A 20,867-nucleotide genomic window follows, 5' to 3' on the forward strand; every position below is an offset into this window, starting at 1 on the left:
AAAGTCAAAGGAAAGTTGTCCCCTCGCTTTATTGGACCCTTCTTAATTCTAAAGCGAGTGGGAGAGGTTGCATATCAATTGGAGTTACCGGATCATCTCGCGGATGTTCACGATGTCTTTCATGTATCTTAGCTGAAGAAATGTCTCAGGGTGCCTGAAGAACAGTTACCAATGGAAGACCTTAGCGTTCAAGATGACCCATCAAGATTTTGGATACTTTGACTCGAGTTACGAGGAATAAGGTTATAAAGACGTGCAAAGTGCAATGGAGCCACCACGGTGAAGATGAAGCAACTTGGGAAAGAGAAGAAGAGCTTCGTATAGATTTTCCTCACCTTTTCCCTGGATCTTCCTAAATCTCGAGGACGAGATTATTTTTAAGGGGGGTAGGATTTGTAACACCCACTTTGTAATAATATGAATAGAGAAAACAATTTCTCCTTAGGTCAGTTTAACCTTTGTGCATCATCACATGTGAACACCATGTCCAAAAACAATTAATAAAAAGGATATACTATTAAATTGTGCATCATGCTGAGGTTTTATTTGGTGTGCATTTTGTGACAACATAAAATAAAAAAATGTGACAAGGAATATATTAAAAAAAGCCCAAAGTGGAATTTAAAACCTAAAAGAGATTCTAGAATTTAGAAAAGAGAAACAAACATCTATTATGTGATATAAGAATATAAATGATATATATAAATATATCTCCAAATTGGAACTTGTCATGGCACAATATAATAAAAGGATAAATTTGTCACAAGTTTGAATTTAAAACTAGAATTTAAATTTGAATTGGAAAATCTAAAAGGGAAAAGAGAAAGGAAAATATAAAAAGAAAAAGGGAAAACAACTTATATGGGTCGCGGCCCTCATTTCTGGCCCATCCCCACAGTTCATCCCGCGCGGCCCAACTTGGCCGTCCGCGCGCCCTGGGTGGCGTGCCGACACGTGGGGCCTGTGTGCCAGTCAAACGAGCGCGTGGGATCTTCGGGCTGTGGCGATGACGGGTGGGACCCGCACGTCAGAAGCTTCTTCTCCCCCCCCAGTTTTCGGATCCACCGCTTGCACTGCACTCCGTTGACCGAATCGCAGGGCCGGATTCCTCGGTTGGGCCGTTTCAACCGCTGTCGCCCTGAATTGCGGCTCGGATTCCAGGCAATAAAGCCGAGACCTGACCTAGATGCTGCGCCGCCGCCTGCACTCTGCTGTTGCGCACTCGCTGCCGCGCCATCCCCTTTCAGCATAACGCCTCGGCCATGAACTTCATCCTCCTGCCTCCAGCCTCTGGTTCTTGCCCAGGTCGCGGGTATCGCCAGTAGGTAGGGATCGCTCTCGCACGGGACCTAGCGCTGGAGGTCAGTCGTGGTGGGCGAATTGGCCGTCGGAGTTGGGGAAGAGGGCCGCGGATACAAGCCTCGCCGCCGAGACCACTGACCATCTCCTATGCGGTAAGAACTCTATCATCTTGCTCGAATCGCCCATAGTATCGTATCGCGCCGCGTGTGACCGTGTAGAGAACTTGGGGGGCTGGGAATTGGTTGCCGTGATGGCTCCGGCATCTGGGGACCGCACCATCGCGGTGACTGGAGCACTTGGATCTCAATTAGTGAAATTGAGCTTACGATTAGAGTCGTCGTGAACTTCGCATTGTGTTGGTACCCTCGGGTACGCTTATGGGGCATCGGGACACCAAATGGCATGCTCGCCGGCGTTCGGCCGCCGCGGGAGGGCGGCGCCGCCGCGCGGATGGCCCAGGAAGGGGAGAGATGAGCTCGATCCGGCGATATCGTTACGGAGGGCTAGGATTAGGTAATGTGTACCCCCTTCATGCGATCATATCGCGACCGTTGGATCGCTGGTGAACGACTCGGATCAGACCCAGAAGCCCCTTTTAGGTGATCGAATCCGATCCGTAGGATTTGGATCCGATGATCGGGATTACATACCGATTCACGCGGATGTTGTTTTAATCTGGTGCGTACATCTCAGATCTGATGGCCAATAGCACCCGATACCCTTTCGCTTTGCTCATTTACATAAGAAACCCTATGATATTTGAGAATGAACCCGCCGTCCGCAGTCACTATTCACTGAGTCTAGGCATTTATGCGCGCGGGCCCCTGGACTTCCCAGATATTGACGCCCAGTCCAGAGTAGATTAAAAATAGAGAAATGATATTAGAAATTCGTTTTTAATACAAAAACAATTCTAGAAACTTGTTTATTCCATAGAAAATTCATTTTTGCTCCAAATTGAACCATTCCAATTTATAAAATTTTGTAATAATATTCTCTATCATTTAGTATCACTGTTTTGACATGAACTCAGTTAGAAAATTAATTTATCATCTAATCCTATTTTAATCACATTAAACATTAGGAAATTCATAACTTGAACTCTATAACTCCAAATTTAATGGTTCCAGTTCCTGTGATCTCATTTTAAGGTGTAGATTTTTACTGTATATTTCATTTGCATGTTTGATGTGATGTTAATTTGTGCTATACTATGTATGTATTGTGTTGATGCGAGTAGACGAGCAAGCCACTGTGGATTCTGAGGTTCAGCAAGTAGAGATAGCTGAGCAGGAGCTCATTGAAGGCAAGTTGTGCCCTTGATCACTTACTTTTTCCCAGCCATGTTCTTATTAATTATAATGATCTGCATAGGATAATTTTGATGGGACCCAATAGGTTACCCTAGTTTTGGCTATCTTTATACCTTGTTCACCACTGAAATATTTCTTTGGGTAGTACCTGCTATTGCTTTATATGGATTTGGGTATGAAGATACTTTATTCATAATTACTCTTTTATTCTCTTTTATTATTACTGTTCATGTTAAGATCATTATGTTAATGGGAACATGGAGCGACCACCCGGGAAAACAGTGCTACCACAAGGGTATAATGGGACGCCCTTGGCTGATTAACTAGGAAAGCTAGTGGAGGTCTTCCTTACCCGAAAGGGGCAAGGGCAGTAGGGGAGTGGTCAGTGTAGGGAGGTCCTTGGTTGATTTTGCTGCGATGGCGGTCAGGCAAGAACCCTGCATTGGAGCTTCCTATAAACTGTAGCGGGATTTCTGAAGCTAGTGGAACTTTGTAAAGGCCTCGTAGTGTTACCCTGCCTCGCCTCCTCGGTAGAGGTGTATGGGATTGGCCATCTCTTGGCAGATGGGTAACATGACTTGTGGGTAAAGATGCGCAACCTCTGCAGAGTGTAAAACTGGTATACTAGCCGTGCTCACGGTCATGAGCGGCTCGGACCCTCACATGATTAATTTATGGAACTTAAATTCAATTTGACATCTGCATCGCATTTGGGATTATTTTTCTACTACTTTTCTTTATTATTATTAAGGTTTGGTATTTACTTACACTTAGTAAATGCTAATAAAATTTTGACCAACTTATAAAAGCAATGCTCAGCCTCAGCCTTTACTTCATTGATTAGCCTTACACTTCATGAACTCCCACCTTTGGTGAGTTCATGCCACATTATTCCCCACAACTTGTTGAGCGATGAACGTATGTGAGCTCACTCTTGCTGTCTCACACCCCCCCACAGGAGAAGAACAGGTGGTTCAGGAGGAGCCACAAGGCGAGGAGTTTGATCTGATCTAGGTGGCGTTTCTCAGTCGACATTGGCGCCAACGATCCTTAGTTCGTTTTATAATTATTCTTTTATTTTGTAATAAGTCTTCCGCTATGTAATAAGTACTCTGATGTTTTGTGACATTTATCTCTATACACTCTGTTATATATATGTTGTCTTCTTGGCGCATGTATGAGATGCACCTGGCTTTGTTCCTTAAAGCCCGGGTGTTACAAGACGTCCTGGCATTAAGGATGGCATTGGCTTCCAACAGGGAGACAATCTCAAACTCAATGCCCCTCCTAAAAGATTGTCTAACTTTGTTAAGGGCAAGGCTCCCATGCCTCAGGATAACGAGGGCTACATTTTGTACCCTGCCGGTTATCCCGAGCACAAAATTAGGAGAATTCACTCTAGGAAGTCTCACTCTGGCTCTAATCATGCTTTTATGTATAAGAGTGAGGCATCTAGTTCTAGGCAATCAACCCGTGCTAAATTGCCTAAGAAGAAAACTCCTATTGCATCAAATGAACCTAATATTTCATTCAAGACTTTTGATGCATCATATGTTTTAACTAACAAATCGGGCAAAGTAGTTGCCAAATATGTTGGGGGCAAACACAAGGGATCAAAGACTTGTGTTTGGGTACCCAAAGTTCTTGTATCTAATGTCAAAGGACCCAAACCTATTTGGGTACCTAAAATCAAGAACTAAATTTGTTTTGCAGGTTTATGCATCCGGGGGTTCAAGTTGGATCATCGATAGCGGGTGCACAAACCACATGACAGGGGAGAAGAAGATGTTCTCCTCCTACGAGAAAAACCAAGATCCCCAAAGAGCGATCACATTCGGGGATGGAAATCAAGGTTTGGTCAAAGGATTGGGTAAAATTGCTATATCACCTGACCATTCTATTTCCAATGTTTTTCTTGTAGATTCTTTAGATTACAATTTGCTTTCCGTTTCTCAATTGTGTAAAATGGGCTACAACTGTCTTTTTACAGATTTAGGTGTTACTGTCTTTAGAAGAAGTGATGATTTAGTAGCATTTAAGGGAGTGTTAGAGGGTCAGCTATACTTAGTAGATTTTGATAGAGCTGAACTCGACACTTGCTTAATTGCTAAGACTAACATGGGTTGGCTCTGGCATCGCCGACTAGCCCATGTTGGGATGAAGAATCTTCATAAGCTTCTAAAGGGAGAGCACATTTTGGGACTAACCAATGTTCATTTTGAGAAAGACATGGTTTGTAGTGCATGTCAAGCAGGGAAGCAAGTTGGTGTTCATCATCCACACAAGAACACTATGACGACCGATAGGCCGCTTGAGCTACTCCATATGGATCTATTCGGCTCGATCGCTTACATAAGCATCGGCGGGAGTAAGTATTGTCTTGTAATTGTGGATGATTATTCTCGCTTCACTTGGGTGTTCTTTTTGCAGGAAAAATCACAAACCCAAGAGACCTTAAAGGGATTCTTGAGACGGACTCAAAATGAGTTCGGCTTGAGGATCAAAAAAATAAGAAGCGACAACGGGACAGAGTTCAAGAACTCACAAATAGAAGGCTTCCTTGAGGAGGAGGGCATCAAGCATGAGTTCTCTTCTCCCTACACGCCACAACAAAATGGTGTAGTGGAGAGGAAGAATAGAACTCTATTGGACATGGCAAGAACCATGCTTGATGAGTACAAGACTTCGGATCGGTTTTGGGCCGAGGCGGTCAACATCGCATGCTACGCCATCAACCGGTTATATCTACACTGAATCCTCAAGAAGACATCGTATGAACTCCTAACCGGTAAAAAGCCCAATGTTTCATATTTTAGAGTCTTTGGTAGCAAATGCTTTATTCTTGTTAAAAGAGGTAGAAAATCTAAATTTGATCCTAAGGCTGTAGAAGGCTTTTTACTAGGATATGATTCAAACACAAGGGCATATAGAGTCTTTAACAAGTCCACTAGACTAGTTGAAGTTTCTTGTGACATTGTGTTTGATGAGACTAACGGCTCTCAAGTAGAGCAAGTTGATCTTGATGAGCTAGATGATGAAGAGGCTCCATGCATCGCACTAAGGAACATGTCCATTGGGGATGTGTGTCCTAAAGAATCCGAAGAGCCTCCACAAGCACAAGATCAACCATCTTCCTCCATGCAAGCATCTCCACCAACCCAAGATGATGATCAAGATCAAGATGATGAAGATGAAGATCAAGAGGAGTCACCTCAAGAGAAGGGCAATGTTCAAGGGGGAGATGCTAATGATCAAGACAAGGAAGATGATGAGGGTCCAAAACCGCCACACCCAAGAGTCCACCAAGCAATCCAACGAGATCACCCCATGAACACCATCCTCGGCGACATTCATAAGGGGGTAACTACTCGATCTCGTGTTGCTCATTTTTGTGAACATTACTCTTTTGTTTTCTCTATTGAGCCACACAGGGTAGAGGAAGCACTTCAAGATTCGGATTGGGTGATGGCAATGCAAGAGGAGCTCAACAACTTCACGAGGAATGAGGTATGGTATTTAGTTCCACGTCCTAACCAAAATGTTGTAGGAACCAAGTGGGTCTTCCGCAACAAACAAGATGAGCACGGTGTGGTGACAAGGAACAAAGCCCAACTTGTGGCCAAGGGATATTCATAAGTCGAAGGTTTGGATTTTGGTGAAACCTATGCACCCGTAGCTAGGCTTGAGTCAATTCGCATTTTACTTGCCTACGCTACTTATCATGGCTTCAAGCTTTATCAAATGGACGTGAAAAGTGCCTTCCTCAATGGACCAATCAAGGAGGAGGTCTATGTTGAGCAACCTCCCGGCTTTGAAGATAGTGAGTACCCTAACCATGTCTATAAACTCTCTAAGGCGCTTTATGGGCTCAAGCAAGCCCCAAGAGCATGGTATGAATGCCTAAGAGATTTTCTTATTGCAAATGGCTTCAAAGTCGGAAAAAGCCGATCCCACTCTCTTTACTAAAACACTTGCAATTGATTTGTTTGTGTGCCAAATTTATGTTGATGATATAATATTTGGGTCTACTAACGAATATACATGTGAAGAGTTTAGTAGGATCATGACTCAAAAAATCAAGATGTCTATGATGGGGGAGTTGAAGTATTTCTTAGGATTTCAAGTGAAGGAACTCCAAGAGGGCACCTTCATTAGCCAAACAAAGTACATTCAAGACATACTCTCCAAGTTTGGGATGAAGGATGCCAAGCCCATCAAGACACCCATGGGAACCAATGGGCATCTCGACCTCGACACGGGAGGTAAATCCGTAGATCAAAAGGTATACCGGTCGATGATAGGTTCTTTACTCTATTTATGTGCATCTCGACTGGATATTATGCTTTCTGTATGCATGTGTGCAAGATTCCAAGCCGATCCTAAGGAAGTTCACCTTAGGGCCGTAAAACGAATCTTGAGATATTTAGTTTATACTCCTAAGTTTGGCCTTTGGTACCCCAGGGGATCCACATTTGATTTAATTGGTTATTCCGATGTTGATTGGGCAGGGTGTAAAATTAATAGAAAGAGCACATCAGGGACTTGCCAGTTCTTGGGAAGATCTCTGGTATCTTGGGCTTCAAAGAAGCAAAATTCTGTGGATCTTTCTACCGCCGAAGCTGAGTATATTGCCGCAGACCATTGTTGCACGCAATTGCTTTGGATGAGGCAAACCCTCAGGGACTATGGTTACAAATTAACCAAAGTTCCTCTTCTATGTGATAATGAGAGTGCAATCCGCATGGCGGATAATCCCGTTGAGCATAGCCGCACTAAACACATAGTCATTCGGTATCATTTTTTAAGGGATCACCAACAAAAGGGGGATATCGAGATTGCATATGTTAACTGTAGCATCCCAAAAATTCAAATCCTGAAATTTTCTCAAACTCCCTCTAAATTCAAAATGAATTTCAAATTTCATTTCAAAATGTTTGTTTGCAAGTTGATATCAACAAATAAATTATAGTGGTCTATATTCTCTCCAAAATCCTCCTCAAAATATTCTACAAATATTTCCCAGTGATCACCCTCAAATTCTTTTCAGAAATGCTGCCCAGATATTTCCCCAGTGACCCCCCTCAAATTCTTTCCAGAAATATTGCCCAAATATTCCACCAATATATCTCCAAGTTTTTTCTTCCTAAGAAATACCTTCATAATCATTTTTCAAGTCCCAACAAATATTTTCTTCATAACTTTCCTCATGCTCATACGTATACGTATGCCTCCAGTGTCATACGGTGAGCTCTACAAGCTAATCTCACTTATACAAGACAAATACATGCTAATCTCCCACTAATCCTCTCATCCTCCCACTAATCCTCTCATCCCTCCCCCTAATCCCCCCACCATGGCTATAAATAGAGGGGCAAGGGCCTCCTCTCATCCCACCCCAAGCCATTTCATGGCAACTCTCTCCCCCCACACACACCCACTCCATGTTCCACACAAGCACACACTAGCACAAGGATCGTTCGATCGTTCTTCGATCGTTCGTCCCCTGTTCTTAGTTTGTTCGTTCGTTCGTCCGACCGTTCGATCGTTCGTCTGATCATTCATGGTTCGTTCGTCCGTTCGTTCGATCATTCGATCGTTCGTCCGTTCGTTCGTCCAAATAATCTTTTTCCTACCGTTATGCTGCCGAAATTCCGATCGTTCGTTCGTTCGATCATTCGATCGTTCATTGTTCGTTCATAGTTCCTATTCATCGTTCATCGTTCGTTCATAGTCCCTATTCATCGTTCTTCCAGATAATCTTTGTCCTGCCGTTATGCTGCCGAAATTCCGATCGTTCATTCGTCCGATCATTCGATCGTTCGTCCGTTCGTTCATCCAAATAATATTTGTCCTGCCGTTATGCTGCCGAAATTCCGATCGTTCGTTCGTTCGATCATTCGATCGTTCATCGTTCGTTCATAGTTCCTATTCATCGTTCATCGTTCGTTCATGGTCCCTATTCATCGTTCTTCCAGATAATCTTTGTCCTGCCGTTATGCTGCCGGAATTCCGATCGTTTGTTCGTCCGATCATTCGATCGTTCGTCCGTTCGTTCATAGTTCCTATTCATCGTTCATCGTTCGTTCATAGTTCCTATTCATCGCTCATCGTTCGTTCATACGACTATTCACCATCACTATTCACTGTCACTATTCATCATTACTATTCACCATCGTTACTATTCAGGGTTACTATTCATCGTTGTTACTATTCATCATCGTTACTGCTTATCGATGATATCTAGTAACTTTTTCGTCGTCACTATTCATCGTTACTATTCATTGATTAGCCGATCACCCCAAATTTCAACTACTCATACATCATGCTGTCCAGTCCACCTAAGACCAGCCAGACCCATATTCCAGTCATACGAACTCCGGTGACTGTGATTTTCCTTCCAGTAGGGAACTTCCCATCTGGTCACCCATCCCAGGTTTCTCCAAGTTGAGCACGCTTAACTTTGAGATTCCTTTGAACCAGGCTTCCAAACACAGATTCCAATAATTTTTGTTTCTAAATTCTTATCAAACTATTCCCTATCCAACCATGTCATCCCTTAAGCCTGGTCCATATTCCAGAAAAACTCCCAAAATACTCTTGTCCTATATTCTGCCTATAACTCTCATGTTCATACTAAGTCAGACGATTCATTCGTCACTATTCTCACCAACAGTGAACTTCACTGTGCTACACCACATACACTTAGCTATAAATACACCCAGCTACCCTCTCCCTCTCCACACACACTCAACACCCTCAACCAAGGCAAACACCCCACCCACTCAGTTACTCCGCTCTACCGGCTACACGCATAATGTCGCTTCGCCTCCAGTCCACCCTCCTGGTAAGCACCTCCGCTCCACCACCAGTAATATCACAACACCACATGACACAGATTCTACTCAAGACTCTACCCATACATATAACACTATTCTGACCACTATACTAAATATTTGTTGGTATACTTGCTTGTTTGTATGTTTGCTTATTCATGTTGCATAGTTATCGGAGCGTTTGTGCCGTCTCGTGGAGGCCAGATCTGCAAGTCTACGCCAGGCGGTGGAGCCAGAAGCCAGTTCCGTGAGCTCCCCTTCCCCCTTCGCCGAATAAGCACGACAAGCTCACTGGATCCCTTTGATGCATAAATTACCTATGATTTTTCAACCACAACCCTCAGCCTGTTATTTTATGCATGATATGATTTTGAGACAAGTTATTATGGCCACCCAGCCGCTTGCTGCAATCAATCCCTGATATATATGTTCTAAATGATTTGAGAACAGGTGTGTGTTTTCAAAAGAAAATGCTTTTCAAAATGTGTGTGATGAAGGGTTTTCACCCTTATCACCTTGTGAGTGGGATAATCAGGGACTCCCTGGTTTAGGGGAGGGCCTAAGGTGTTGGCTCAGCTGGTTTAGGCGTGAGCAGAAGGATTGTCCCCTCATATAAGGACCGGTTTGTCATCTTCACTACCTGTACTCTTTAATAGTACAACCACTCGAGACTGTGTGGGCAGTCACTAAATCTAAACTCGTACGGTCCAACCCCAGGGTTATGAAGGCTGGGGAGCACCGGGAGGATAAGGAGGGGGAAAGTTTTGTCCGGTTTGGACATGGTGGTGGCCTGACTCCTTCCGGATAACCGTTAAGGTTAGGACGTGCGGGGAAAGAAAGAGAGTCAGATTCGGGTCTCATTGGCCATGGGATCGCAGAGCCGGACTAGTGGGTAAAGTGTACACCTCTGCGCAGAGTTTGAAAACCTATTCGAATAGTCTGTGTCCACAGGAATGGACGAGTCTGGTATGGTATGGCAATTAATGTTTTGTTTTCCAAAAAAAGAGATGCTTTTGGAAAAGTGGTTTTTAAAAAGGTTCGGCGGTTGCGCCGTGAGCTATGGTGGACGGGAAGTCCAGTAGCTGTTTTTGAAAATGAAAACCAGTGGGAACTGCTGAGATACCTGGATGGTTTAGTCCAGGGGATTTTGTTATAATACTGGAAAACTTCCTGCTCCTTTTGGAGAGGATGCGCTTTGCAAAAATACAAAATGTTTTTCAAAACAACTCTGCATAAAATATTGTTGTTTCTGCAAAATATCCTGAGCTCCACATATTCCATGCATTATATCTGATTTCCCTATTCCGCGGGTGAAGGTGGGCTGCTGAGTACGTTTGTACTCACCCTTGCTTATTTGTTGTTTTTCAGAAAAAGGAGATCGGGTAAGAGTTACGACTGTTCCCAACCTTGCCTGTGGCTGTTGGACCGCTGATTTGCTTCGCTGCGTATATTGGGCTGCTTCAGCCCCACTCTGATGATATGTCCCGAGTTGTGGACCAACTTTTAAAGTTGATCGCCACCTTTATAGGTTTGTCTCGTTTAAGCAGATCTGGAATCATCTGATGTATAAATGTGTTTACTAGCCTCCTGGGACTAGTAATTGTATCACATTTGAGTCCCAGAGGATTGGGGACGCTTCATTAACACCAAAAACCAATTAGTTGATATCTTTACCAAGCCATTAGATGAGCAAACATTTACCAAACTTAGGCATGAGCTAAATATTCTTGATTCTAGGAATTTTGATTGACATCTTTGCACACATAGCTCATTTATATACCTTTGATCATATCTCTTTCTTTGATATGACTAATGTGGTTTTTCAAGTGTATTTCAAAGCTAAGTCATAGATTGAAAGGAAAATGGAGTCTTCGGCGAAGACAAGGCTTCCACTCCACTCCATCGAATTATTCATCCTTCGTCGTCACTCCACTCTCCAACTTTGGTATAATCTTCACTCATAAGCTATTTACCATAGGGGGAGAAAGTAGTTAGAAGGGCTCTAATGACTCCGTTTTTGGCGATTCATGCCAAAGGGGAGAGAGTATTAGCCCAAAGCAAAAGGACCGCACCACCACCAATTTCAAAATTTTAGTCTCTCAATTGGTTTTTAAAGTAATGTTTTCAAATTGGTATACCCTATTCAAAATTAATATCAAAACCCTCTTGAACACTAAGAGGAGGATTTCATTAAGGGGAGTTTTGTTTAGTCAAAGGAAAAGCATTTGAAACAGGGGGAGAAAATTTCAAATCTTGAAAATGCTTCTCAAAGTCCTATTCATTTACCTTTGACTACTTTGCAGAAGACTTTGAAAAGAATTTCCAAAACATTTGCAAAACAAAACATGTGGTGCAGGCGTGGTCCAAAATTTCAAATTAGAAGAAAGCCATCCATGCATATCTAGTACAAATAATTATTGGTTTAATTCCAAGCAACCTTTGCACTTACATTATGCAAACTAGTTCAATTCTGTACTTTTATATTTGCTTTGGTTTATGTTGGCATCAATCACCAAAAAGGGGGAGCTTGAAAGGGAAATAGGCTTACACATTTTCCTAATTGATTTTGGTGGTTGAATTGCCCAACACAAATAATTGGACTAACTAGTTTGCTCTAGACTATAAGTTTTACAGGTGCCAAAGGTTAACAATAAACCAATAAAAAGACCAAGAAAGGGTTCAAACAAAGAGAGCAAAAGACAACCGAAGTGTGCCCTGGTTTGGCGCACCGGACTGTCCGGTGCACCACCGGACAGTGTCCGGTGCACCAGGGAACTCAACTCCGAACTGCTCACCTTCGGGAATTCTGGGAGCCGCTCTGCTATAATTCACCGGACTGTCCGGTGTAGCACCGGACTGTCCGGTGTGCCAGCGGAGTAACGGCTACTACAGCGCCAACGGTCGCCTGCAACAGCAGTTAATGCACTACAATGCAGGCAGAAGTCAGAGCAGAGCCAGAAGGCGCACCGGACAGTCTACAGGACCTGTTCGGTGCACCACCGGACTGTCCGGTGGCCCAGAAGACAGAAGCTCCAACGGTCGAACCCTAACGGTCGGGTGATGTGGCTGGCGCACCGGACAGTGTCCGGTGGCGCACCGGACTGTCCGGTGCGCCATGCGACAGCAGCCTCCACCAAACGGCTAGTTTGGTGGTTGGGGCTATAAATACCCCCAACCACCCACCATTCATTGCATCCAAGTTTTCAGCCTTCAAACACCTTACAAGAGCTATAGCATTCAATACAAGACACAACCAAAGAGATCAAATCCTCTCCCAAGTCCAAAGATCATTCCAATCAAATAGTGACTCGTGAGAGAGTGACTTGTGTTCATTTGAGCTCTTGCGCTTGGATTGCTTTTCTTCTTCCTTCTTTCTTGTGTTCAACTCAATTGTAACCAAGACAAGAGACACCAATTGTGTGGTGGTCCTTGTAGGGACTTAGTGTCCCGTTTGATTGAGAAGAGAAGCTCACTCGGTCTAAGTGACCGTTTGAGAGAGGGAAAGGGTTGAAAGAGACCCGGTCTTTGTGACCACCTCAACAGGGAGTAGGTTTGCAAGAACTGAACCTCGGTAAAACAAATCACCGTGTCATCCGCCTTATTTGCTTGTGATTTGTTTTCGCCCTCTCTTTCGGACTCGTTTATATTTCTAACGCTAACTCCGGCTTGTAGTTGTGCTTAAAGTTTGTAAATTTCAGATTCGCCCTATTCACCCCCCTCTAGGCGACTTTCAACGAGCCAGCTCGTGAGCTGCACCGAGCTGAGCTGGCTCGCTCTTTTCACGAGCCACAAAAACAGGCTTGGCTCTGGCTCGTTCTGAGCGTCGAGCCGGTCTGAGCCGAGCCGAGCTGCTGCGAGCCCGAGCCAGCTTGTCGAGCTCGAGCTTTTTTTCCAGCCCTACCTAGAATGGTCCGCTAGAAAAACGATCAATACTTCAGGCTAGCCCAATCGCCATGCCCTTTCATGGTTTCAACTTCTAAAATGAGTGAAGCCCCCTCCTTGCATAGCTAGAGGCAATACCATGGCCACATAGTTACAGTGCTAGCTGAGAGCACCTAGAGGGAGGTGAATAGGTGATCCTGCAAAAATGACTTACAACAATATAAACTTGGTCTAAAAGTTCGAGTTAGTGCAAATTAAACCAAGTTTGTGAGAAGAAAAAGAGAGTGTAACCCTTAAAAACAGGGTTTAGAGCATTGGGTAGCTCTTTGAGAAATACTACTAGAGTTTAATTTAAGTTTATATTTGATTTGTGAGACATGGTATTTATTAAATAAATATGAAATAAAAAGTTTGAGTTTATGCATCATGCCAGAGATTCTTGTTTGTGCATATTTTAATTTAAAATCCTGATTGAGAATTGAAATTGGAAACCAAAATAGGAACAAGAAAACAAAAAAGAGAATAAAAAAGAAAAGAAAAGGCAGCAAACCTCGCTATGGGCCCAAACTTCCCCTCTCGGCCTAGCTTTCCTTACCGCGTGGCCCAACCGGGGGAACATCGCTGACACCTGGGACCGCCTCGTCAGCCACATCGCCCGCTCCTTTCTCCCCTTTCTCCTCGCTGGCAGCCTAGGCCTGCTCGACCAGCTCCACCCCATACGCACACCGGTTTCATTCACTAGCACGTAGGTCTCCTCGAGCCAGTGACCATTAACATTGCACGCTCCCACTAATGTGTGGGGCTGTGGGTACTGCTGCTCTTCCCACCTCGACATAGCTAGACAAAAGATATATAAAACTATTTTTGATGATAGCTTCGATCTTGCTGAACTAGCTGTTGGAACTCGCTCTCTGCTGCAAGTAGGCCAACAAGGGTGAACAGTGGTGACAACAGGGTTACGTGCACGGGGGCAATAGCTCTGTTAATCTAGCCTCTCACGGGCACTGTGCGGGGGTATTTATAGGTATCTGAGTGCCCAGCGTCTTGTGTTAAGGACGCATGTGCCCTCAGACGCCTAGTTTATCCCCGGAATATTCCCATAAAGCAGGGTTACAAGCTGTAATTACAAGTATGCCTTTACAAGTTAGGCCCGTAATACAGAGGCGGCCACGCGGGGCCCGTTACGATGGCCGGATCACACGTGGGCCTTGGGGCTGAACGAGGCCGCGCCGTGGGAGGACGTCGCCGCAGGCCTTCGTCAAAGTGCCGAGTCCTGCGAAGGGTGTCCCTGCCCGCTTTGTCTCCGTTGGATCAGCGGCTCCAGCGAAGGCCTCGAGCGAAGGGTGGCGTCTTTGCCTTCGCCCCAACACTAGCCCCTCAAGCCCTAGTATATGTGTTTTGTTTTCGGAACCATGCTTAGGCTGTGCGCGTTTCTAAGGCCTCCCTTCTGTGGCGGACCCATAGGGTGGCAAAAGTGGGCCATACCACCCCCTCCCAAATTTTGGAAATACTTATATGTATCATATGGTTATAGAAAATATAAAGACTAAAACTTAAATTCTATATGATAGTAGTTATTTATGGTGTTGGTTGATTTTATCATGTGCTTTTTTGCCCTCCTCCTCCCCAATTCTTGTCCTGCGTCCGCAGCTGATTGGAAATTTGGGATGACCAACAGGAACTTGATCAGGGGACGAAAGAAAGGTGGTAGCCAGTTACTAAGTTTGGGATTGCTCGAAGCATTTGAGGTCGAAGATTGCTGTAGCTTAGGGTCATGAAATAATCCCTATCAGCGCCAGAGGGTCTCCATAAACGACCATAGACTGAGCGTCGAGGCCTAGTCCGGTGTCCGTGCCGCTCCCCGCCGCCGACGCCGCCGCCTTCTCCAGCACGCACAATCAGGTCCATCCGGCGCCAGCCACCAGTGGCGGATCCAAGATCGATCCAAGAGGGGGCTATAAACATGGAACTACTACCAAACAAATAATCAAATCAAAACTTCAAATCAAAGCAATTAAGCAATTATCATTAGCCTCTTTAATAGCTTTTGGTTATTCTTTTGACTCAATTAAGCGCGTACTCGGTCTCGTCCGTGGGTTGCGGGTTCTTGCCTGCACCAATGCGGGAGGAGACGCCGTCAATCGATCGTGCTCGGGTGGTGGTGGCCTGGTGGGTGAACAAAGAAGCCAACACGACACAACGTCGCGCGCAAGGAGGAGCTCGTCCTTCATACCTCGGATGGGCGTGCGGCACCTGCTGCAGTAGAAGATGGTCGCGCTGAGGTCCTGGTAGATCATGGCGCGGCAGTACGGGCACCGCCCGAACCGAGACTTCCCCTCCAACTCGGTCTGCATGACGGTGCGGCCGGGGCCGGCCGGCGTGCGGCGTACCTGCAAGAAGAACGCAGGGATTCGTGAGCGATAGAACCGCGTCGCGTCACGACGCCGTCGAGAAGAACCGATCGAGAGGCATACCGCGTACCTAGACCCGTCGAGCTCTTAAGAATTCTCTCGATTTCTTCTCCACCTGTTCACCAACTGTATCTCAAGAAAGAACGGGAATTCGCTGCTCTGCCCATAGCCCCAGAACCATTCCAAGAAACCCTCCTGAGACCGTGACGCCGGAGCAGCAGAAGGATGGAAGAACACGGAGGAGAATCGTCGTCTCTTGAAACCGCTATGGAGCTGGAAGAGGAGGTGCGGCCGCGCGGTAACAGAACGCAGGCAGGACGGCAGGAGCCAAGTAGCGGCTGGAGCTAGGGTTGGAGCTGGGCGCGACGATGAGCCTCTACTTCTCTAGCGGGCCGCGACTGCCGACCGGGGCTACAGTCCAGATAGCCCCAGGTGGAGATCCGCCCCTGCCAGCCACGGCATGAGCGCACGCTAGCTCAGCAACGCCCCCTCCCACAGCCCCACTACAACAGCCCCCTCTTTCCCATCTAGCCAATCGCCCCACATTCCCACAACCATCCGCGTCGCTCTCCCGCTTCTATACGGCAGCAAAAAAGATTCCAACTTGGCCCCTCCTCCTACCCACACGGCCACACGTGTGGCCACACGTGACACGTCCCACGATGGCGACGACGTGCCACCATGCCATGCCGCTGCGCGACTGCAACGTACTGATCAGGACCCTGGCCAGGCGCGGCAGTTTCTCACGCGTCATGGCGGTGTACTACGATCTCCGTGCGCGAGGCCTCGCCGCAGACAGCTACACCTACCCATTCGTGCTCAGGGCAATCGGCACGATGAAGCTGTCCGTCGAGGGGCGCAAGGTGCACGCGGCCGCGGTGAAGACCGGCTTCCGCTGGGATGCGTACACTGCATGTTCGCTGATGGAGATGTACACGATGCTGGGCCGTGCGGATTCCGCACGGAGGGTGTTCGATGAGATGCCGCAGCGATTCCTGGTGCTGTGGAATATGATGATGAGGTGCTACATCAGGTGCGGTCGCTTCACAGCAGCAGTTGCGTTGGCTGTGCAGATGGAGAGTGGCGGTGCCACACCTGACAGGGTGACATTGGTGACCGCCGTTACCGCTTGCTCAAGAGCAGGCGATCTGAACTTGGGAAGGAGGATTCATTCATACATGGATGGAGTTTTTGGATTCAGTCTCCCAGTCGCAAATGCGCTTCTGGACATGTATACGAAGAATGGTTACTTGGAAGAGGCGGTGAAGATGTTCGAGCAAATGCCAGAGAGGAACATCATATCTTGGACTATACTAGTGTCGGGATATGGCATTGCTGGTCAGTTGGACAAGGCAAGAGTGTTTTTCTACCAATGCACACAGAAGGATCTAATCCTGTGGACTTCAATGATCAACGCATGTGTACAACATGGAAGCTTTGAGGAGGCATTGATATTGTTCCGAGACATGCAATTACAACGTGTGGAGCCTGACAAGTTCACTGTTGTCACTCTCCTCACATGCTGTGCCAACATTGGTGCTCTTGATCAAGGTGAATGGATCCATCAGTATGCTGAAAGCAGGAATATGAAGATTGATGCAGTTCTTGGCACAGCATTGATTGAGATGTACTCAAAGTGTGGGCATGTTGACAAGTCACTGCAAATCTTTGGGCGAATGCAAGGCAAAGATGCTGCAGCCTGGACTGCCATCATCTGTGGTCTGGCCACAAATGGTCAGGCCAGCAAGGCTCTTGAACTGTTTGAAGAGATGCAGAGAAGCAAAACAAAGCCTGATGGTATCACGTTCATTGGAGTATTGAGTGCTTGTTGCCATGGTGGCTTGGTCGATGAAGGACAGAGGTATTTCCAAGCCATGAAGGAGGTCTATCATATAGAGCCGAGAATCGAACATTATAGTTGCCTTGTCAATCTTCTAGGACATGCTGGTCTACTGTATGAAGCTGAGAAGTTGATCACTGACATGCCTGTTAACAATGACACTATGCCTCTGTTTGGTGCACTCCTCACTGCTTGCAAAGCTAATGGCAATGTTGAGATGAGCGAATGGTTGACAAAAAGAATTGCCAAGGAAGATTGTTCCCCAAATCCTGACGTTAATGTACTCATGTCTAATGTGTATGCAACAGCAAGTCGATGGGAAGAAGCAATAAGAGTGAGAAGTAAGATGACAAATCCTGCGGTCAAGAAGACTGCAGGTTGCAGCATGATTGAGGTAAAAGAATACTGTTGATGGAGCTCATGCTGCCATAAAACTATTGTATTGGAGTTGGAATGGTTGACAAACAGAAAATATGCTTGATTATAGTCAAAGAAACTCAAGTCAATAACTATTTGATAAATTTAGGGTCTGTGTGTTTGAGATTATAATCTATTTAGATTATATAATCTAACTTATTTTGAACTAACACTTAGTTCAAAATAAGTTAGATTATTTAATCTGAGTAGATTATAATCCCAAACAAACAACTCTAAGGGCTAATTTGGGAACCATATTTTCCCAAGGGTTTTTTATTTTTCTAAGGAAATTTGGTTCATTTTCTCTTGGGAAATTGGAAATCCTATAGAAAAATGGGGTTGCCAAACTAGCCCTAAGTGTTCAGAATTCTGGATAGTTTGTCAATTCAAGCTATTAAACAAAATGACCATAACACTGAAGACATTGAAATGTTCAGACTTCAGGAGGTAATTAGATAAAGGAAGCTTAGTCGGCATTGCTGGAATATATTCAAAGCATACAATACAGCAAAATGTAGTGTTCGTTCTCTGAGCCAATATATCCTCTTCTGGCGAAGTTCAAAGTTTGGCTTGAAGCAATTTATGTCCACAAGATGCATAGCCTTTCAGAGAGATTTCAATGTAAAGTTTATACACCTGCAAGGAAAAAAGCAAATATTTCTTCACAGGTAGATTGTTCAAGCCTGGTGTTTGTGGTACCTGTTTTCTATCATTGCTACTGCAGAATCTATTTTTTTCCTCGGACACACAGATGAGCTACATATCTCTACTACTCCTTAAGACGTTAGTGTAGACGTCCACAGGTTAGGTTGGTGCACAGTTCTGCCATGCCCCCTCCTCCGCGATTCGCGTCTCTGCCGCCATCCTCGCCCTCGCCCCGCTCTCCATCGAAGGAAGGGTGCCATTCCAGGGATTACACCACCATTCTTGCCCTCGCCCGCTCTCCGGCATCCTCGCCCCCACTCGCCCCTGCCATCCTTGCCCTCCTACGCGCAAGTCCTCGGCGCCCCTTCCCCTGCCAACGTCGTCTCGCAAGCGCCCGTCGTCTCCGCGCAAGGGCCCATCGTCTCGCAAGGGCGCCCCTTCCCCTGCTCCCGTCGTCTCCGCGCCATCCTTGGATCCGGGGTCCGCGGCGCCATCCTTGGACCCGGGGTCCGCGCAAGGGCCCGTCGTCTCCGCGCCATCCTTGGATCCGGGGATCCGGGGTCGCAAGACGGAGGCTATTCCGGAGGCGTCTCGCATGCGCTCCGCACGGGCCTCCTCGTCGCCGGCGGCGCACTCCTCCTCATCGCCGCGGCCATCGCCTTCTTCGTGGCCCGCGACATCAGGAAACGGCGCCATGTCGCGGCGCGGGGTGACTGGAAGATGACGCCTTTCGTCGTGGATCTTGGTTTCGGGGAGGAGTCCATACTCCGGGGCCTGACGGAGGCCAATATCGTCGGCCGCGGCGGGTCCGGCCGCGTGTACCGCATCACCTTCACCAACCGGCTCAACGGGGCCGCAGGCGCGGTGCCGTGAAGCAGATACGGACCACCGGGAAATTGGACGGGAAGCTGGAGCGCGAGTTCGAGTCGGAGGCCGACATCCTCGACAACGTCCGGCACAATAACATCATCAGGCTGTTGTGCTGCCTCTCCGGCGCCGAGGCCAAGCTCCTCGTGTACGACTACATGGACAACGAGAGCCTGGACAAGTGGCTCCACGACGACGCTCTCGCCGCCGGTGAGCACCCAATGGCGGCGAGGGCGCGGTCTGCACGCCGCCAGCGGCTGGACTGGCCGACCAGGCTCAAGGTGGCCGTCGGCGCCGCGCCGGGGCTGTGTTACATGCACCACGAATGTGTGTCGCCCATCGTTCATCGCGACGTCAAGACGAGCAACATCTTGCTGGACTCGGAGTTCCAGGCCAAGGTCGCTGACTTCGGCCTTGCCAGGATGCTGGCGCAGGCCGAGGCGCCAGAGACCATGTCCGTCGTGGCCGGCTCGTTCGGCTACATGGCTCCTGTTGATTTCATCTCCTCTCACTTTCTTTCTGTTCGATTTTGGCCCCTGCAGATTGCAAGAACGGGACTGCTAAGCAAGCTAAGATTTCATTTTTTCTGGATCAATCTCAAATTAGGATTTCTCGGGGAGCGGAGGGTCGGCTAGGACCTGATTGGGCTCCAGGGCGCGATCTTTGAGCGTAGATTTGGTGCCCGCGATCTGCCATGGATTTGATTTAAGGTGAGCTCCCTTTACTTATTTTGGCGTCTTGCTTGGCTAGCTCGGATTCGTGTTATCGGTCGACCTATCGCGGAGCTGAGAGACAGATTTGGTTCTTTCTTCGCAGATTTGGGGAAATCGGTCGTGTTCGCGCTGCGAGATCGTATTTTATTTCCACTTTTCATTCAGTGACTGAACCTGCCGAGACTGAAGCGAGGAGGGACAGAGCAAAAAACTCTCTTGAGAACTGGGCATTGAAAGCACCTAGAGGGGGGGTGAATAGGTGATCCTGTAAAAACTTGAACTTAATGCCACAAAAATTTGGTTAAGCGTTAGCACAGTATTGCCAAGTGGCTAGAGAAGAGTCTTAGCGAAACACAATAACCACAAGAGAATCAACACAGGTAGACACAGTGGTTTATCCTGTGGTTCGGCTAAGTACAACACTTGCCTACTTCCACGTTGTGGCGTCCCAACGGACGAGGGTTGCAATCAACCCCTCTCAAGCGGTCCAAAGACCCACTTGAATACCACGGTGTTTGCTTTTCTTTTCTATATCCCGTTCGCGAGGAATCTCCACAACTTGGAGTCTATCGCCCTTACAAAGATGTTCACAAAGAAGCACGGAGTAAGGGAGGGATTAGCAACTCACACAAGACACAAAGATC

General features: G+C 46.6%; 1 protein-coding gene and 1 pseudogene across 2 annotated transcripts; both read left to right on the forward strand.

The window, feature by feature from the left end:
- Positions 1 to 16,416: 16,416 nt before the first annotated feature.
- Positions 16,417 to 18,068, forward strand: LOC103631297 (uncharacterized). The gene has a single exon (NM_001368732.1). It carries the CDS (start codon positions 16,428 to 16,430, stop codon positions 17,991 to 17,993), a length of 1,566 nt encoding a protein of 521 aa, NP_001355661.1. The 5' UTR covers positions 16,417 to 16,427; the 3' UTR covers positions 17,994 to 18,068.
- A 1,600-nt stretch (positions 18,069 to 19,668) lies between these two features.
- LOC109940503 (receptor-like serine/threonine-protein kinase pseudogene) lies at positions 19,669 to 20,145 on the forward strand (annotated as a pseudogene). Its single transcript, NR_163454.1, has one exon. The product of NR_163454.1 is annotated as a receptor-like serine/threonine-protein kinase pseudogene (transcript).
- Positions 20,146 to 20,867: the final 722 nt, after the last annotated feature.

Source organism: Zea mays, chromosome 6, assembly GCF_902167145.1.
Source record: "Zea mays cultivar B73 chromosome 6, Zm-B73-REFERENCE-NAM-5.0, whole genome shotgun sequence".
NCBI lineage: Eukaryota > Viridiplantae > Streptophyta > Magnoliopsida > Poales > Poaceae > Zea > Zea mays.